This window comes from Musa acuminata, unplaced genomic scaffold (assembly GCF_036884655.1).
Source record: "Musa acuminata AAA Group cultivar baxijiao unplaced genomic scaffold, Cavendish_Baxijiao_AAA HiC_scaffold_1103, whole genome shotgun sequence".
NCBI classification, from domain to species: domain Eukaryota; kingdom Viridiplantae; phylum Streptophyta; class Magnoliopsida; order Zingiberales; family Musaceae; genus Musa; species Musa acuminata.
In genome coordinates, this window is record NW_027021316.1 from 1 (window position 1) to 21080 (window position 21080).

General features: G+C 37.4%; 1 protein-coding gene across 2 annotated transcripts; it reads right to left on the reverse strand.

The window, feature by feature from the left end:
* Positions 1-1560: 1560 nt before the first annotated feature.
* Positions 1561-20477, reverse strand: LOC135666444 (probable histone acetyltransferase HAC-like 1). Of its 2 annotated transcripts, none has more exons than XM_065178016.1 (17): positions 20065-20477; positions 19095-19482; positions 16176-16284; positions 15610-15925; positions 15018-15512; positions 13035-14815; positions 10533-10829; positions 10152-10427; positions 8088-8216; positions 7747-7947; positions 7418-7560; positions 7015-7327; positions 6653-6792; positions 5246-5324; positions 4676-5065; positions 2115-2332; positions 1561-2010 (listed from the first exon to the last, which is right to left on the reverse strand). In XM_065178016.1, the coding sequence occupies exons 2-17, from the start codon at positions 19262-19264 to the stop codon at positions 1896-1898; spliced, it is 5172 nt and encodes a 1723-aa protein (XP_065034088.1). In that variant the 5' UTR covers positions 19265-19482; positions 20065-20477; the 3' UTR covers positions 1561-1895. The 2 variants fall into 2 exon arrangements, with proteins under 2 accessions (XP_065034088.1, XP_065034087.1); XM_065178015.1 differs by having other exon boundaries at positions 15018-15518; positions 20065-20476.
* Positions 20478-21080: the final 603 nt, after the last annotated feature.

Genomic DNA, 21080 nt, shown 5'->3' on the forward strand with positions numbered 1-21080 from the left:
AGATCAATCTCTTTCTTTCACATTGCAGATATGTGGTGGTCAATGCACGGAGGGCAATGCCCAGAACTACAAAAGTTCGCCGTCAAAATCCTAAGCCAGGCTTGCAGTGGTGCCTCGAGGTACATGCTAAGGAAGGATCTGTCGGAGCAGTTACATGCTGAGGGAAGGAACTGCATGGAACAGCAGAGGTCTCGTGATCTCGAGTTTGTCCATTACAACCGTCGCCTGTGGCATTCACCGTCCAGCTTGAAGCAGGAGATCGAGCTCGGCCATGATGACCTTAAGCCCTTGGAAGAATGGATTGTAGATAGAAACTGACAGCTTGTTATATGAACTCTGACAACTTGTAATGCTTTTTTTGAACAATGGTAGTGGGCAACAGCTTCTCCTGATCCCTTTGTGTGTGCCTCCATTTGATTTGTGCTCTGAGTTCGAGATTGATGGCGGATGGCTATACAACATGACCGTTTTTTTTGTTTTTGTTTTTTGGGAAGAGCACAAAACAGAAATTTATTACTTATCAGCAAGTTGGTTGGCACCGAATCGACAATGTTCTATTTTAATCGCATTCAAGGATTTATACAGGGAATAGCAGCAATTCCCCACATAGAATTGCGCATGTTACTTAGTACGCCTCAGCTGCTCATGACTGTGATCTTAGCATTCTGTAAGACAAATTATAAGATGGTAATTTTTCATGTTGCAATTCCTATAAAGAAAAATTGCTAGCATAATAGTGAGGAATTAAAACAAGAATACAATATGGTAATAAGAACTTACCAACTATAAGTAGATTAATCGTGACAAGGAAATCAAGAAACCAACTTTATCCTAAAGCAAAAACAAAAAATATGTTATAGGGAGAAATTTGTGATCCGTTCACTACCAAAGCTCGCTAATGTAAAGAAAATACTTGTGTTAAGACTTTTATTGTCATTAGATTATATTACATACGGGACATTGTCGTATATAGCTTGGGACCTGATAAGGTCCACACCGGGCAAGCTGTAGGAGCTACGAGGAAGGAAATGTTGTGTCCACCACTCTTTCAATGAGCATAGTTTTATCGTTTGGAAATGTTCTTAGACGACTTCAATTTTGTTCTGATAAAAAGTCATCATCGGATGATGCGAGATGGACGTCCTACGATTTTGATTTTGTCCATTGGAGGGCCCAAACGAAGCACCATCCAATAAGACGTACACGATCAGCATTTCGAGATAGACAACCCCCCCCCTCCCCCCCCGGGGAAAAAAAAGCCATATCTCTAAAATCTACGAGTGAATTCACGCCATCAAACCATGACTCACCAATCAATCAATGCAGGATTGTAATGCGTGGATGGGGTTAAGCAATGTGACATGAATATTTTTAGGGACAATTTTTTTTTTTTTTTTGTGTTTTGGGGGGTCAAAGTAGCAACAAATATACATTCTACAAAATATGGGCAGAGGCCTACCTACCTACCTACAACAAGGGCAAAGGGCCAAAGGGCCAAAGGGCCAAGGGAAAAAGGACACCTCCAACCGGACACATAAACAGGAGAAATAAGTAAAACACTGATTTTAAAGCTCAGAAATCGATTAATTAGAACATCTATAATACAACCACCATCCATCCGTACCTCCATGTATGGTGGAGCACTGCTGCTTGTTAAATCAAAGAATTACCTTAAGCTGATTTGGTTAGCGCAGCAAACAAACTTTCTGTAGCCAGTCCGCTTTCCCACTCCTATAGATTTTGATCATATGCCATGCCATGCACATCGGTCCGTCAGTCGTATTCAGATCTGTGAAACCATCGCTGGCTGGCACATTCAGACGGCGGATCTTCGTCGACTGGCAGCTACATTCCTGTTGATCCCTGGCTAACAAAAACCTTTACTGTACAGTTTGCTATCCAGAATTGGCGGCAACCTCAGCAGCTCGCTGTCTCATCATCTCCATTACGGCAGCCCTCCGCCGGGAATCAGATTGCTGCTGCAATCTTCTCAAGTGTTCCTTCAGATCCCTGGAGAATTGAAAAGACGAGGTCAATTTTTCCATGGTACCAACGGCAAACAACATCACCCAAGTGATCGAGCAGAATAGAACATATCGAGTCATCAAAGGTACCTGCACCGTGGTACACTGCATTCTGATTCTTTGCAAGCGCGGGAATGTATTTGAAGCAGATACCACATCTTCTTACATAGAACACAACCTCCCGAAGCACGCGTCCTGCACTGTATTCCATGGCGGAAAAGACCTTTGACTTTACGGCAGTTTGGATATTGGCATTGAGGAGACCGACACTGCGATGCATGGACCAAAAGATCTAGCATTTTTCTAAGCTGCGGTACAGAAGAAGACAAGTGAGCACATAACAGTGCAGAACTCTTTGAACTCAAACCAAACAACAGAGAACTTCAATTACAGTTTAAGAGCAGTCTTATAACTTCGTAGTGCCACAACAGTTGATGTTAAGCACTGCAAGTCATACATCCATTGCTTTTTAAGTGATGTTTTCATTACATGATGCACAAGCAATTGCCAATCAATATCAGTAGAAGCATGATGTAGACCAAAATAATAAATCAACCAAGGTCATTGAGCAAGCTAAATAAAAAAGTGACAGGCTACTAATTTTAGAAAGAGTTTCTCTAAGGTAATAGTAATTGGGCCTTCAATTGCAAGGAACAAACCTTGGCCAACACAATCTATTTATGTTTACAGTCTAGGGAAAGTCAGATCCTGTAAATGGAAACAGATATGTGGATCTGGATAACATAAGCAATAAGTATGAGAAAATACAATACATGTTTTCCTCGGCAAGCTTATTTGCATGCACACATGCACAAGATGATGCCACTAAAAAATGTGCAAAATATGTGGGCATCAATTTTGCATATGCATATTGCAGAACTAAAACTAGCAAGCAGAAATGTTGACCATGCAGGATTTAGTAAACACATGACAATATATATATGCTAGACGAAAGGGGTATCATGATGATAGAAAGAGTCAATAAATTTTTTGTTCAGCTTAAGAATTTTGGATTAGTGGTTCAGACTCAATAAAATTAACAAGGCAATTACATCATCAGGTCGATCGTGATAATTGGTCTTAGAGCCAACTTAGTACTAGAACATAACGAGAGACTCGAGTAGAAAAGGACTCCCTGTAGATGAGATCATGAGTGCACGTTATTGCATGAAGCTATCACTGAACAATGCCTCACATGCATCATGTTATTATTTGATTTTGGGTTAAGTTGGATTTTGATGAAAATATCAAGCCCTTAAATGGGGAAGATTCCAACACTAATTTAGTCTCACAGCGAAAGTAGGTCAAGACTCAGATAGATGTATAACAGGTTGATGGATGTACTACTATTAACTTTGGCTTATGTATTTTGGGCCGATGGTTCAAGCTCAACAAAGTTAATAGGCCAGATATGCTTAACATGTCATTTATCTAACCGTATTAGGGCATGATTAGAGGCTCGAGTAGGAAAGGATTACCCATGGAAAGGTCAAAGAGCGCATCATGGACTAGAACCACCACAGGGCCATGCTTCATATGCACCGTGCTAGGGTATAATTCTGGGCTATGTTGACGAGGACATCAAGCCTTAAGCAAGGGAGATTATAGCATCACAATTTAGGACCACATAGAGAGTGGACAAATACTAAGATTGACTTATCAAGGTTGAGTGTATTATAGTTAACTTCAACTTAAGTATTATGAACTAATGATTCAGACTCAACAAAGTTAACATGTCAGTTAACCCATCAGGTCGAGTCATGACAATTTATAACTCCTCTTTGTTTGATCATCTCAAAGATATAGAAAATTCAGCAACTAAAAAAAGATAATCTTTATAAAAAGATCCATGCCTCCATTGGCTTTATCAATTTATCTAACAATCTAGTGTCCACAGTTATTTTCTAACAACTGCAAATCAACTCATTAATGCTTTTCCACATTGAAGAAAATGTCGAATGCTTATACCAATGCTTTTCCACATTGAAGAAAATGTTAACTTCAATTGCATAAGACCACGGTACAAGAATGCTTATTATGTTTTAGTCATATTTAGATCTAGTATACACAATGAAATAATTTTTTCATCAACATCTTTTCATGAGGAATGCAAACTTGGCATTTGTAAACAACATGCATAATTATCAAAAGCAAGCTACATCAGGTAAATTGGTCTTGATTTGTAGGTTAGGATAATGATCTGCAAAATTTAGGACAAAGTGTAATGTTGATCAATAATTGATTCTGAGGATAGAATTTTATCATTTCTTATGGACGATAAAAAAGAAGATGCATCCTATAATTTTGTAGTAGTACAAGTTAAGCATGCCATCAAAAGTATATAAAAAATGATGCAATGAAGCTGCTGCAAATCCTCTTTAACAGACAGTCATGCAGATATCAAAATTATCAGATATAAAATACTCCTGAATCTTTTAACAATGTCATTACAATAAGCAAAACTAAAACAAATTGTAGAAGTTCTTACTAAAGCAACACAATAATATAATGCCTCTAAAAGGTTATGATCAATCTCAAAATAGGGAAACAACGGTGTAACAGTAACTAAGAACTAATATGAAAAAAATAATATTCCTAAGAACTTGATGTTATCTAAAATACATTTGAAAATTTTAATCAATAAAACTTACCTGTAAAACTCGTTTTGCCCGAGCTTCTTTATTCTGGGCATCACGATCAGCCATTGATGGATGATTAGTCAACTTATGAGCATGATCAATACCACCTTTCTGATAACAAGCATTGCATACATCAAAATCCGGACAACTTTCACAACGCCAGCCCAGACCAGCTTCGATATCATGGTGGCAGACAATGCATGTGGTTACAAAAGCCGGCGCAGTAGGATTATGGAGGTGATATAAGATCATCATCGATGAATGCTTAGCACGCCTTAGAGTATCATATTGATAATGGTTTCCTTGACAAAGACTCAAAAATGCCTGCCTAGTGTCAAAAAACTCACTTTCTAGGATATCATCTTTGTCCTTTGTATCCTGAGTGACATCATTAATTTCAACCTACAGGGCATACATATGTTAGTGGTCAAAGTTCTCGTAAAATAAGCAAAACATATGTACACAGCCATCCAACTTATCCACAAACATACACATGTTGCTTTATAAGAAATGCACGCGTGAACACAGAAAATTTTAAAATTGAAAACAGTTAAGAGTAAGACTTCTGACACAAGAACTCACTGGATAAAGCATATGCTTTTCCCTACTGTTAGTAGGATGTCTCTCTCTTTCATCAACTCTTTGTTCTGCTTCATGACACCTACAATCAGATATAAACCAATCAAATTGAGAACTCCAATATATTCAGCTCCTTTAATAATTAATATAACCACACATGGTTGCACACAAGAAAGTCACTTAGAGCAACTCTTTACCACTCTCAACTAGACTTTTAACCACACAATAGTTCATGATTAATGTATGAATCACTTCAATCTAGTAATATTTTGTGTTATATTGTACCGGTAAGATACCCACATTACGGTCCAAAACCACTCTATGGACCATACTGATAAGAGAAAAATCATTCACTCAAGTAGGTTAACTTTGAAAGGCATGACTAGGAGGGGGTAAAAGAACTAAAAAGGAAAACAGAATTGAACTTCCAGACACCATATTAGTGTGCAAGCATCAAGCATGTGGTTGCCTCCTATTTAGAAGTAACAAATTTGGTCAATTTTAGAGTCACTAGAAGTCTGGAATCATTCGATTGAAAATTGAAGGCTTGTCAACTCTATTAGAAGGATCATATAGAATGGCATTAAAAACAAGAAACGAGAGAGGCACTTTTAAGGCTGGTAGTTTAAAAAGAGGACCAAATTAAGTATAATAATTTTAGAAGGACAATGACAGAGTATTATTTTAAGGAATAGCAATGTCATCCAAAATTCATAAACAAGGACTTTCTAGCCTCTACCATATCATAGGAGCACAATCTGCACAACATTGTTCCATAGAATTATTTGATTGCAGTTCTGTATTTTCCAAACTTCTGGCCTTGCATAAGTGATTAGTTAAACAAGGATAAATGAGGCAAGGCCGAACCTCTTTTTGCAGGAATGATGAGTCATGATATGTGAGCAATCAACTCAATAGTAAAAAAGGGTAGATGCTTATGATTATGAGTATAGAAGCAGATCATTTATGAAGTAGTGGTATAGCTTTCAAACTCAAGTAATTGTTTAAAAGCACATTGATTTGTTAAATTTTCCATTTGACTAATAGTTTTCTTTTCTCTAGCAATTTAAGAAGTAAACAATGAGAGAAGAGACAAGACATGGAGGAACAGAAAGGAAAATAACATTCTTCACAAACTATCTCCTGCGCTTCTAGAAATAATAAATAACCCATGTATTGAGGACAAGCACATTAACAAAGATAAAAAACAGCAATTCTAGCATTGAGAAACAACATCCAATTCATCTTAGACATATAGACTATATATAAATCTCACTTATAGCACCTATACTTCCTGGATTTTTGCCACCTCTTTACAAAGGGCACTTAATTTTGCACTTTTTTCTTTGATTTTCATAATATATTAGTTCATCAGAATAAAAAAATGCTGCCTTGTAGATTGATACTTACTTGTCACAAAGTTGAAAGTTTTTACATTGACTACAAGCCCATCGTGTCCCACGTACCAGTAGCATGCAACAATGTGTGCAAGCATGCTGCAAATGGACCATTATGAAGTCTTCTTTCATGGGGCATATGGTTTCACCAAGCTGTGTAAGAAAACAAAATGTTAAGATAGCCAGGAAAGTGGTGTTCAGTACAAATGTAAAAGTTCTGGAATAATTAAGCATACAAGAAATAAAACTCATGATCGTTTTGAGACCACCAACAAAAAACCACAACCAAGGTTTTATAAGATTATTGTAAGATGATACTTGATACTTGAAAATTCAGTTACCAAATAATAGAATAACCAAGTAAAAGAAAATTACTTTTTGCATCAATAAAGCATCCTTAGAGGCATTTCCAGAAAGATCAGAATGACCAGCAGCTTTCAGAGCCCTTTTCGTAATAGTCTTTTTGGTTTTTCCCTTTTTCATTTGTTTGCGACCATCTTCTTCTTGGCGAAGTTGGTTGATCAGATCCTCAGCTGCACCAGGCCAATAATCTCCATCGAAGTATGGCAAACGAGCTGCAGTTATTTTAGCCTTGCACTCCCCCATTGTCACAAAAAAATGATCATACAGGTTAGTCAGGTCGACAACAATATTCTCCTTAGAAGCTTTTCGAAGCATAGTCAAGTACCTGATAAAAGAAAAAAAAACAAATAATGCAGTGCATAGCAAATAATGAAATCTGAAAGAAAAGAAATGATTTGAACACCTTTAAGCTTACCACTCCCTGAGTTTGTCAGATTTTGGAGTTTTCTGAATCTCAGGATGGCAATACAATATGTAGTCCTCACCCTTTAAAGGAGGACATGCCCAGATGTAACAGCTTGTGAACCCCCGTATCTTGCAGTATTCAAGATATCCGATCTGGAGCCACATATAAATGGAAACATGTTATTGCTAAAAAATAAATTGAAATAAAAAAAAGACTAAAGTACACAGTCATCATTGCTTTTAGAGAAAACAAACATGTGATCATTAATATATGATGGAACTTTTTTTCAATTATATTTATAACATGAAAAAAAAAAAAGGCCACTGAAGTCAAAGTACCAGAATTTCATGATAAACAAAAGTACGTAAAGCTTCCCCAGTCACTGTTTTGATCTCAGGCCTGAAGTACTTGACAGAGTCTAAATATGAAAGATAGACGCGCCGCTGGTTAGGAAAAGAGCATTCTGAACCAAATTCCTGAACATACATCCCAAATAGGCATACTTCTACACCTTCTATCTTTTGAAACAATAATATGGCCTGGAAAAAAACACAAATTTAGAGCTTGCAGATTTCAATATGGAGATGAACTATTTCTTTGGAAGTTTAGTAAATTCCTTCAGCATAAAACAATAAGAAGCACATATTTCAGCAGTTTATTGAGAATGCAGTTTTTGTACCTTGGACTTATAAGGAAACTCTTTAGGGTAATTTTCCTCATGAAATATCTCTAGAAATCGCTGCTTTACTTCCAACTTTTTGTCAACAGATGATACAACTCTAATTACAAGCCCTTCAGCCCCAGGCACCTAAAGTATGGAAAAGAAGTATGAACTTAAAGTATAAAGAAATTTACCATCTTTAATTAAAAAATATAAATAAAAGTATTGGAACAAATAAAAGGGACAAAACAACTTTTTGTCACATAAATGAGAAGATGCATTAAATATTCGGAAAGAAGCTAAAAACTCAGTTCTGCAATACTAACTATAATCAAAGATCTTAGCATAATAATAAATCACCTAGGCAAAACTCCATAAAAACAATGGTTGATAAGATCACACCTAAATAAATACATTCATAAAGGACAACAAACAATAATTAAAATATGCATAATTCTCATTGTCACAAACTGACCCTACATAAATAAATAGATATATGTTTGCATGAAGCAGCTAAAAAGTAAATCAAATTCGGCACCTGAATATGTTCCATTATACCAGGATAATAAAACTGAGTTCTATGTCTATATAAAAAATGAAATAGAACTCAAAAAAAGAAAACCAACGCATATATGTGGCACAAAATAGACAATCAACTCAGAAAAAATGACGGTAACTCTTCTTGTAATAGATTGACATGTGAACAAGAAAGCAAAGACTGTGATTTCGGCTGAAACAGTATGGTACGACGGGTATTGACTGGTCCGACCAATGTTCATGGACCAGACGATTTCAGCAAAAATCAGCCAGGCAGAAATATCTCAACATTTTCAGATTTAGGTACACAAGATCTAAGTAAGACCAGTCAGAATGCCTTGATTAAGCTACATACAATATAGATAATGGTTGCAATGCCAGATAAATACTGGATGAGTGATGGTCCATGGCAAGGAAGTTATATTGGAAGTTGGATGATTCATGATATTGACAAGGCATCACTTTTTTGCAGGTTGCATTGGAGTCTTGTGCACAGTAATCATAGGACTTGGATATGTGCAGTATAGGTCTAGATTAGGTCTTATTTCCATACAGAGTAGTTAGGTCCTATAATTATTTTTGAAGCATTCTTTCTTTTTTCTTAAGTGTTTCTAATGTCTTAGTATTGTCTTTTTATTTAAATAATACTCGGTTAATGTTAGTTTAGATATGGTAAGTTTTCAACAGTATATTTATATATCTCATTGAATTCTAAATAAGACTAGACAAGATATCCTTGTCTGACCTGGAGTTGAATACTAGTCTTGACAACCACTGCACAAGACAGTGGACATTGCAGATCAACTTATTTAGCGCCCTAATTCTACTCTAATTATGTCTACTCAAGTCGACTAGTAAAGGGTTAAAGGAGGCCAAGTCACTCTTAAATCTTTTTCACATTATCTATAGCAGGAATTTTAGAATTCCAATTGGGGTCAAATTTTAATAGACTGATAAAGAATAGTGAGACGTCTGATGAATAAATGGTAGGAATTTGTAAAAGAGGGAAGATCATGCTAATATTATCAGGCATCAGACTAATCTAAAATAGAACATGATGTCTTACTATAAGTTCTAAACAATAGTACAACCTATTGCAGGGCACAAAAAAGATGATATGTGAAATGCAGAATGATTGGTCCAGAAGATCTTAAGGTTTAATCAAAGTAATCAGCAGCTATGTCTATCTGGAAAAAAGAACGGTAACTATATATGCCTATATCAACCAATTGCATCTGAGATATAATAAAAAATAACACAAAGATTTGAATAAGAAGAGATGCAATACATCAAAAAGCAAAGAGAAAAGGAACTGAGACAATGGCCAGATGTAGCTCAACTGGCATTCAAAGTCATCTGTTGACAATTTCATAGAATTTGTCCAAAAACAAATGGAGGTTTTTCAACACCATTTATGAATCATCATTAACATACAAGGAAATGAAATTTTCAGTTCTAGCTATCAGAATATCTTTCATGTCCCTTCTAAGTTTAGATCAAACTATATTATGCAAGAAGGAAATGCAAAACCAATGTTCTACTCACATCATCAAAATTTTTCCCCAGATGCTTGGCTCTCTCTTGCTTCTCCTGCTTCAACCGTCTGAAAAGCCGTTGTTCTATGTGATCACTGAGTATGGTTCTTGGCAAATCTTTTGCACCAAGAACAGCACTCTGAGATAAGGGCTTGCGTTCACCACTTTCTATCTCCTCTACATAGCAATTAGGGCAAGTGTATTCAGCTTCTCCATCATTTCTTCGACCATTGAATAGAGCACATATTTGATGTTGCCAAGCTTCACATTTATCACATTGCACCCACTATAATGAAACATAGAGTATGTTTGAGCTTTCACACAGATCAGAATCTAAATCTCAAAGGAAAAAAAAGGAAAAAAAAAATGAAAATACAAAGCAGAGATTTACCCATTCTTCAGTTTCCTCATCATTTCTCTTCTTTTCAAGCTTTGTCTTCAAGAATGTAGATCCTTCAGCTTCTATAGTCTCACCACGAGCCTCATTATAGCATGGGATACAGAAGTAGTGACGAGTTTCACCACTTCCAATTGTATAATAAAATGCATTTCGCTTTATTCGAGCACCACAAGGAGAACAATATATTGGAGGGGGTTCAAAAGTGAGCTTTTCCACTGCACAAAGCTGACACGAGTTCTCAGTCATTGAGCGCTCCATTGCTTGATTCTTCTCAGCTTTAGCCTTACTCTGCCAAACAAGAAACTGATAATATTTACTCATGTCTGATTAAAATAATACTAGCAGTTCCTAGCATGGTCACAAAGAGTTTGTGATGGAAGTTAATCAATTTGCAACTTCAACATGCATTGACCAAAATACCTTCATATACATGTAAACAATAACATCCATAATACTGTCCACAAATAAAGAAAAGAGAAGAAAGATGGGTGGGGAAAGGAAGTCGGACCAAGCAGCATCTGACAAATGATGAAAAGTAGAAGATAGATATTGTTAAATTCCTTGTTTCAAGTGCATTATTTACATACTAATTACAACTCCGTTCCGATGAATCCATCATCATTTAAGTGAGACCAGTTCAGCCTTATATGCCTTACCCAAAGAAATGAAGCATCCACCACAGATGCCATGTAGCATATGTATAATGCTGTCAAGTCAGTGGAATGATAACTTTGAATATTGGCGAGTTCAAATGCTCAACAGAATGGATAAGCCATAACACAGAACAAACTCCACCATAGTTTTCCAATACAAGTTTCCTGGCGATTTTTGAAAAACTTTATTTTGATTGAACAGTAACTGCAACTCTACATTATGTTTTCTCCTTTTTTTTACTTTCTTAATTTGCATAAATTCGAATATATTAATGAGAAAAGAAACTCCTCGATTAAACAGATTGTTAAAAATCAAGGAACTATGTAGTACAAGGTGAGAAAATTTTGCAACAAGTATAAAAATACATCATAAAATATAACATATAAAAAATACTACTGTCCAACTATATCAAGAATCTTGGATCAGTATTTGTTGTCAGTGAGAAAACATAGATAATTAGTGCTACTACGAACTCCAAGCTATACAAGTCACATGATAAATTTATCATGAATATAATACAACCTGGTCGAACAAAAACACTACAAAGTGAGTGTATAATTTATGCACAAGCATGCAGTAGCCAGAGTGTCTCTTGATTTCATTTACAGACTTGAAAAATTGATTGGTTCTGCTAGTAGAACAGTCTATTGACTTGTCTACACTGGCTAAGTTCATCAACTCACATTTTCAAAGAGACAACTAAAGAGAGAGAAAAAAAAGTCCCATGTCTTGTAGGTTGGCACAAATATCTTAAGCCTATATGGATATTATTTATAATTCTTTAGTTAGAATGTTTGGTATAGCATTTTTATAGCACGTCACTCCAAGAATGGTTTTGCTGACTGGCACAACTTAGCCAAGAAAACAAGTTGGAACCCATGACACTGGAATCGTACTGGTGGTGCCAAAGGCAGGCCCCCGCCTATCGGCCAGTGTTGGTTGGAATTATACTGTGGCAAAAGGGTATCAGCACACTTTTATTCCAGAAAATAGCAATGATTGCTTCAAAAACAGCATCCATTTATGTGCATGCTGGTCCGTTGGAATAAGCTAGTGCAACAGATGCTTGTAAATTTTGCCCAGAAAATAGAATGGTGGAACAAATATAAGTACCCCAAACGTTAAAAGTATTTGTTTATATCTTATTTTTCAACGGTTCCAGCACTGAGTGTTAACCTTTTAAAAACAAATCCAACATCTATAATATACGTCAAGTGAAATCTTAAAGAAACCTTGGCAATCAATAGTCTGATGATGTTTGCAGAAGTTGTTATAAAAGATTCACAAAGTTTGTACAGATGCATTTACAGTCCAATAAGTAAGCACATGTCATAGTTGACTAGCAAACATATGAATCATATCAAACATCCAATTACTCCCATGTAAAACAAATACACACTGAGATGTAAGCTCAACATCTTCAGCTTTTGATGTCACAATTAAAATGATTGTTTGAGGTAAACAATATCACATACATTGAAGATCTGTTAGCTCAGGAAACATGAAAAACAAAAGGTTAGAAGTCAAAGGCATTACAGTAGCAAAACAAACATTTCAGCAGCTCTGTAAAGTATTGAATAGCCAACAATATAAGGCTTATGCATCAATAAGACATAATCTTCTTAATCGAAAAAAGGATAGAAACAATTTGGTGAAGACTATTATAGTTATCTAAAACAATCATCAATCAAAAAACTAAAAAATAAACAAATTTGTTGTTATACAACAGATGGCCATTGAAGAACAATCAAAGGGGGCATGAAATAATATGCCTCGTGAATATTTGAGCTTAAGAAAATTATCAGTTAAATTTTGGACAAGTAATGCAAGAAACCTAACCTGACCAACCCATCGCCTCAAACCAATTATATGCTCCTTAATTTGTTCTGGGGTGAACAGTTCAGTCAATGAAACACCTTTTATTTTTGGTTTCCCTGATTTACTTGCAGTTATTTGATCTGTTGGAGGGTTATCTGGATCCTGCTTGATTCCAGCAGTAGCCTGATCCAGAACTTCATCAACCACCATATTTTCTTGTTTGACATGAGAGTCAACAGTGTTAGAAACATCAGGATCTTTTTCACAGCTTGGCAAACTCATATTCCCATCAATGTCACTGCCAAAGACTGGTATCTTTTCTTGTCCAGAGCCAGAAGTTCCATCCATCTTTACAATGACCCCAGAATTAGCAGACATTTTCAGACCGGTTTGTTTGCACTCCAAGGACTGCACCTCTTGGAAATCATAAGGTTGGTTCCCAGAAGGAGCACAGACTAGTGAAGTTTCACTTTTAGGGAAAAAAGGAGATGCATGTTGAACCTTCATGCGCTTTGATGCAGACTGCCAGTCCTCGGAATTTTCAGTAGGCACTGTGTCTTTTTTCATTCCATCAGAATTAGCTTTAATTTCAAATACCACACTAGTATTAGATAAAGCACGAGCATGGGCCTTATAGTTTGCTGCTATATGATCATGTACTGGAGTGCAGACAGGACAATCGGCTGCTTGGCAAGTACGGATATGCTTGACAAGTTTCCTAGACTGGGAACAGCGTGGAAACTTACACAACTCACTCTTACAGATATCCATATGGCAAATCAACTCCTGAACTTTTATGCAATTAGTTTCTGTACATAGTCCTTTTGGTGCCGGACACCTGCGAGCATGATGCAGAAATAGTAACCACCTTATTTGCTTCAAATAGTTTTGTTGTTTTATAGAGTCTCCATGTTCAGCATCCAATTCTCTAGCAGAGAGGTGCAACAGCTGAGCTTCATTTTGTCCTGCTATTCTTTGATGAAACTCCTCCTGTGGTTGTTGGCCTGGTGGTTTGTCTAGCATCTGTGCTTGTAGTGGCTGTGGATGCCACTCAAACTGAAGGAGTTCTTCTGCTTGCGATCCGCTAGATAATCGACCAAACTTGTTTGAAAATCCATCAGATTGCAGGTGTGGATGCAACTGCTGTAAACCCTCTGAAACTGGGACATGAAAATCTTGAGAGCTGGGCAAATGACCAAGCAATTGAGCACTTTTAGAATGATCTCCGGAAGAAGAATTCTGGTGGTATTGAGCCTGTACTTCTGGAGGTCGGACCTGTTGAGCTGCTGACTGAATCAAAGTGTCAGAACAGGTTACATCCGCATAACCAGGCATTAGCTGCTCACCAAAATGAGAAGTTACCAAGGACTTCCTCAAAGAATCAGTATTTACTATAAGTTGTTGATGCTGCATACTTTGCTGATGTCTCTGCAGTAGCTGATGCTGGTTCTGAGGAAATGGTGCATAAGCTTGATTAGGCTGTTGCGAAGATTGCTGAACATGCTGTTGTGATTGCAGTAGATGTTCCCTGGCTGACTGTGATGAGTGGTAACTTATATTCTCTGATTGATCAGTCATTTGGGGTCTCACATTCAGCGGAAGTCTCATTGATTGTAAACTTGCATGATGGTTTAGAAACCCTGAGTTTGTTCTTGCCTTGGGATGCAAATTTACAGAACTCATGTTACTCATAGCAGATAAACCAGATAAATCAGGTCCATGAAAGGTCTCAGAGTGTTTTACATCATTTGCCTTTGCTGTATTACCATCAACGTTAGGTAATATTTGCTGTGATAATGATGCTGTAGAGAAAAAAAAGCTACACCTCTAAGTTTGTTATAACTATCAAATTCACAGATTAATAGTAGAAAGGTTAATTAACATATAGCTACAAACAAAGATATTTTATTTAAAAGGCATCTGATGGAAACTAACTACATCAGCAGCTAGCTAGAGAAGTAAACATGTATAAATTGAGTTGCTAATGATTAAGGGAGAAATTACTTGGTATCCTCGATTGATGATGTTGCTGATCAAAGTTCTGCAGCAGAGGCTTTGAAGAACTAGCATAAGGAGCAGGACTTAGGAAACCATCTGATGCTGTAGGCCCACTTAGTTGCATGTTGTCCCCAATTAATCCCAATGCACCATTTGCAAGCCCATTTGAGAATCCATAAGAGGAACCCTTGTGCAAGACATTGGATCTCATTCCACCACCAATTTGAGCACCAAGATTATGTGATATATGACTGTTTTGACTGGAAACATATTTCTTTTGATGGACTGACTGTGGAGCCACAGAAGGCTCATTGCTAGAAAATCCAGCTCCACTAGAACAGTCAGAGTTTGCAGATATTGCCTGCTGACTATTAAGTCCAGGGGTTGGTATCATCTGACCAAATTGTCTTGATATGTTGGTTGAAGCCATTGAGGACATTATATTACTTCCACCTGAACCAAGAGTAAAAGTTGCAGATTGCTGCTGGTAGCCACTAGATACTGTTCCTACAACATAAGTACAAGAAGTACAAATCAGTCAAAAGCAACAGAAGATATGCAAACGTTATTAACAAGAATAACTATACCCAGAACTTACCATCTGAAGCATTAAAGGAGGCACTATTTCCCGCATCAGTTGGGCCATTAGCATTTATAAGTAAGTTTCCTGTGTTTGCTGCAGTTTGAGATGCAATAGCTGTGTTGCTGGTGGCAATTGTAGGATTCTCTGGCTGAACCGGAATCATAGCATGAGCGCTGCCATTGTTTGGTACACCAGGAGTCGGGATCATTGTACTTACGGTGGAAGAAGATGTAATATGATGTGATAAAGGTCGATTGTGGTTGAGGACATTCTTTATTATAGAGAATAAACGAAGCTCAACTGGTTCCGAGGCTAAATTTAAATATTCTTCCTGATCATAAACACATTCGTGCATTAAATAACCAGTGAAGACTTTAGTGCAGGAATAAAATAACCTATTATGTGAAGCTGCCTCAAGAAGGAGACTTTTAAACTAAAGAACAATCTAGAATTGAAACTTTCTCACTAGCACTTAAACTAGAATTTTCCAGACTAAAATAGCAAACAGATTAATGAAGCATTTGAACAATAAAAGAGTTGCCACAGAAGTGCAAAAAAACATCGGTAAATGAGATAGTTACCCTTGTAGCATCCTTGAATATACGCTCCTCTAAACGCTTAACAAGCTCTGGTAGCCTCCGTACCCACTCATCAGGGAACATTTGTTTTCGTCTTTGAAGAATATTGTAGCTGCAACATCCAAACATTTATAACTGTCATAACAAATCAAGAAGCACAAATGTGAACACTTGGAGAATGCTACATAATTTCAATACTAATACACTGGATACTTATGTTGTATTGTTTCATCCTAGAAAGTAAATGAAGCTTTCAATGTCAAAATCAGTCATATTCATGGTAATTCAGACTCTTTTCAATTATAGGAAAATTTTATAAAGTCCTTTATAGCCTATACAAATTACGATGATGCTAGATTATCTTACAGTGAACTAGTTTTCTAAGTTTCATGATAATCTACTATGCAGTCACTTTGCCTCAAATCAGCACTACACTAAGGACCAACAAAACTTAAGAGCCAACTGCATGTTGATTGCAAGCTCTCCCAACATGGCATGATGCACAAATAAATTACATATTTTGGGGAAAAAGTGTACTAAGATAAAATATACCAAGCCACAAGAATAATTTCCATTTTATCCAAGTGGTGAATTTCTCAAATTTGTAAAGCAAGTTTAGAATGCCAATTCAGAGTTAATATTTTCCATTTATTATTGAGTAGCAAGCCTAAAGTTAGAACTAACTAACAAGGCATAAAAAATGGATTTACATGCAGAAGTGGCAAAGACACTAATTTATCACATGCAATGGACACATAGAAGTTGTGGGTAGAAGCATATTAATTGCATCCATATTCTGCAACTTGTGAGTGTAGCAAAATTACTAGGATATTGAGCACAACATCCACAATTAAGCCTTGAGGAATATCGCCAATTATTACATTGTACCACAAGAAATAAAGACAAACTCAAAAACAATGCTCGATGAAAAGATCAAGATTAGCTTCTGGCAATATAATCGGAGAGTATTTACTCTTAAGAGAACCCAGTACTGGTGTTATGTCAGATGTAGCAATGACTCCTGTTGACACAATTGAATATGACAAGAAAACAGATGCCCACTTATAAAGAAAGGATTTCGTATCATTTGGATGTAATGTAATTTATAAAGTTGACATGGACAATGCAAGGTTGTGTTATACAAGAAGCCACATTGATCTTATAAAGTGTTATAGCCCATGTAAAAAGGGTGGCCCAGTGGATGAGACTTCTATCAACGCAATGGTCCAGTGAATGCAGCACACAATCTAATTGCTACAAGCAGAGAGGTTATTTTTGTAACTGACAACCTAGTACGATGGCAACACTCGCTCATGTCATAGCCATATGCTACTGCTTTAAGATTATGACAAATGTAAGGTTCTGACAACTAACGAACTTGCAGTTTAATGTTCATTACACAAGTAAGATACCAAACAATACCATTTTGTACTTGTTTAACAGGTAACACTTTCCCTTTCCTATTTCATTCTATTTCTATGGTTGAGATGCCCAAAATATTGCTCACAAATCATCCAGCAGGTTCATATGATTGGATGACAATATAATGGCAAGATAACGTGCTGGATCAAAGTAGGCCAAAAATGGAGATACATTATAACAACCGGATGTTCATTTCAATAGCATTGTTGTAGCAGTTTTTCATTTTGCCATGTTGGCTTTGATCTATAGACAGATATTGCATACCTCATAGAAGATCTACCATATAAATCCACATATGTAAGCATATAGACAATAGAAATATCCCTTACTCTGTATGTATGCCTGTAACAGGCATGCGGCATATAAATTAAAAAAATTTTGCAAATTCTTCTGGTAATAATAAATCAACATCAGACACTTAAGTTCTATATTACAGAGTAAAGGGTACATTACGAAAATTATTTTCAGAAAAAAATAGTCTAATAAATGACACCACAATTAGTCTTTCACTGATCTGGACCAACCTCTATGGGAAACCAAGAAACCAAGCAACACGATGAACTTAGAAGGAAGATACATGCTAGCTGATATGCTATGTTATGTTTATAAGTTTAATTTAAATTTTTAAGACAAATTTATTAGCTTACATCATGGTATCTCAAACAAACAAAAAAAACACTTGTCAAATAAGTAATATCATGGAAGTAGTGAACTGGGCTGGGCCAAACACATGATGGACAATCAAGAAGCAAGGCAACACGTTCTGCTTGGCAGGAAGATACATGCTAGGTCTACTGATTATACTTTAAATTTGAAGGCAATTATAATGACTTATATCATGCATGCCTTAAGATATGCTACAGAACTACTCAGTTGAATATGTGAAAATGTCTTCTTTTTTTTTGTTACGGACACATAGTTCAAAGCTTTAGGTAGAAGGACTAACAAAAGCCCACAAAACCATGGAGAGTAATCAAAGCGCCACAAGGGTAACCCATTGTGCAAGGCTCTCATCAATGCGGGATCCAGAGAGGACTCTTGAAAAAAAAAAAGAAGTTTCCATGATCCAAACACAAACCCTAGTCACCGAGGTTCCAAGAAAGGAACCTAATTGTAATGTCAAGGCTTGTTTCCCTCTTCAACCCACAAGGGACGACGTTACAGTTTGCATGTAGCAAGGAATATAGCACCTACAAGGGATTGAAGACCCAACCCTTGAACTAAGGTGAAGGTAGCCCACCAGCTAAGATAAAGCTGGCCTGTGTGATATCATCCAAGTGAAGATGTCGGTTAAGATATATAACCTCATACTATAACGAGCTGCTGAATAGAAACGAGTGCTTTATTCTAAATCCATCACCAAGAGACCGCCTAGTATAGGCTGTATGTACCACCTTGAGCCACCAAGGCGACTGGATGACAAAGATTGAGAACACATGCTCCACAAAAGGTTCAGAGAAAGTGAGATGATTGAAAGAATGCCAAGTAATGACTGCTTACATCTTGTGTTGCATGGTAATGCGAGCATCCTGAAGTTCAGAATCTACAGGTCGGGGTCCGAGACTCTGCATCTGGGGTGCCATATAATTTCCAATCTGCTGAGGTGGACCAGACACTTGGTTGGACATCTGATTGGTGATCTGCCCAGCCAAATGAGCATGTGCATTCATCTTCCTTCCTTTTGGTACAATCACACAGATATCTTCTGCCAAGATTTTATCAGTTACGAGCCCAATTGTCAAGACTCGAAAACCAATCACTATACAACCGTCATACAGTATGAAAGGACACAGGATTGCAACTGAAGACACGATGTTCCCAATAACTGGGAATAAGAAAGGTCACTCCTGACGTTTTTGATCACGCCATCCGGCTCCTGATAAGTGATCTGCACAATGACCAAATTCAGCATGGAACATCCAACCAAAAGAAATGAAAACATGTCGTAAAGTAAGTCATTTAGCAACAGAAACGTGTGCCCAGAAAAGAAAGCAAAAAATTAAGTTGAATAAATTATAAATATGCAAGGTGTTCCTATTTTCATAGTGTCTTTACTCCTCGGGAAGCTGACCACAATCAAACACCTGTGGCTTAGATGAAGATCATGATCGTATTTTCTTCCGACTTCACTACAACTATCAACAACACCAGCAAATGAACCTAGACGCTTGGAACAAATACCAACGAAAAATCAATGAGCCCTAAATTGGATAGAATTAAGCCGCCATGACATTATGAGAAGGCCCAACCCATGCAGTAAGCATAAGAATCATGAACTCCGGCCAGGGATACATCACAAAACAGTTCGGGCGTATCAGAATCCCCTCTTTTCCCTATCGAAATAAGATGCTAAAGAGAGGTAAACCAACACAAATCGCGTCACCAGCCCCATACGAAACCCTAGCAGTCCGGCATCGATCGAAACCACGCTCAATCGACAAACCTAAAAGAAGCAACAAGCCCAACTAACCGATGCAGAAGGGGAACGCGATCCCACGGCGGCGGCGATCACCGGTCGACGTTCGCTCGTCGCCGTCGCATCTGCTGCCCGACCAATTACGGTGGCGACGGAAGGGGAAAACGCGGAACCCCGAGGGTTCCTGGACCAAAAAACCCTAATTACCAACCGAAGATCCGACGACAGGAAGGAAGGGGGGAGGCATCCAGCGGCGGCCGAATCGAAGCCCTTTCTTCGGATACCAATTCCTTGCTTGGCTTTCAATGAATTAACGCTCCCTCTCGACCGATCTCCGCGATTCGATCTTCCGAAACGAAATCTCCAATTAATTCTTTATTGTCCCCTGATTTGGATTTCTTTTTCTTCCTTTTAATTGGTAGTGGCGCAGCGCCGATTAAAAGCCCGATCGAGGACGAAGGCAATTTCTACAGTCGTCGAGCCCCGAGTGGATCGAATCGATGAGGGGCAAACGTCACCTTGCCCACCCTTTATTTTCGCTCGCCGAGCCACCTGCCTTGTGATTCGACGTGTCGACGGATCCCACCTGGGTCCCATTTCTGGACCTGGCAGACTCCAATTACAATACGGGTATAAAAAACGAGTACGCGATAGGCAAGGAGGATTATATGCGAGTCTCAGAGCAACCCCGGACCCCACCTATGGTCTGCGGTCTGCGACCGTATAAATCACCCAATGCTTCCAGCGGATGCGCATTTGGATAGTACGTAATTAGTATTTCTGTGGCGTTCACGTTTTCGCTGCAGGTTATGCAACAATTTGAAGCATGTATGTAACATTACCTTATTTATTACCTTCATATCATATGTATAGGTATTTATTAACCTGAAAAGGAAAAAGATACCATTCGATATATTATTTTACTAAGTTGGTAAACCATTCTCGAAATGATTTAATGATTACTGACGTGAGCGAGAGGTCTCCCATGAGGTTTTTTTATTATAATTATTTAATATAAAAATATTTTTAATAAAAATATCTTATATCAAACCTATATAGTTCGATCGCTT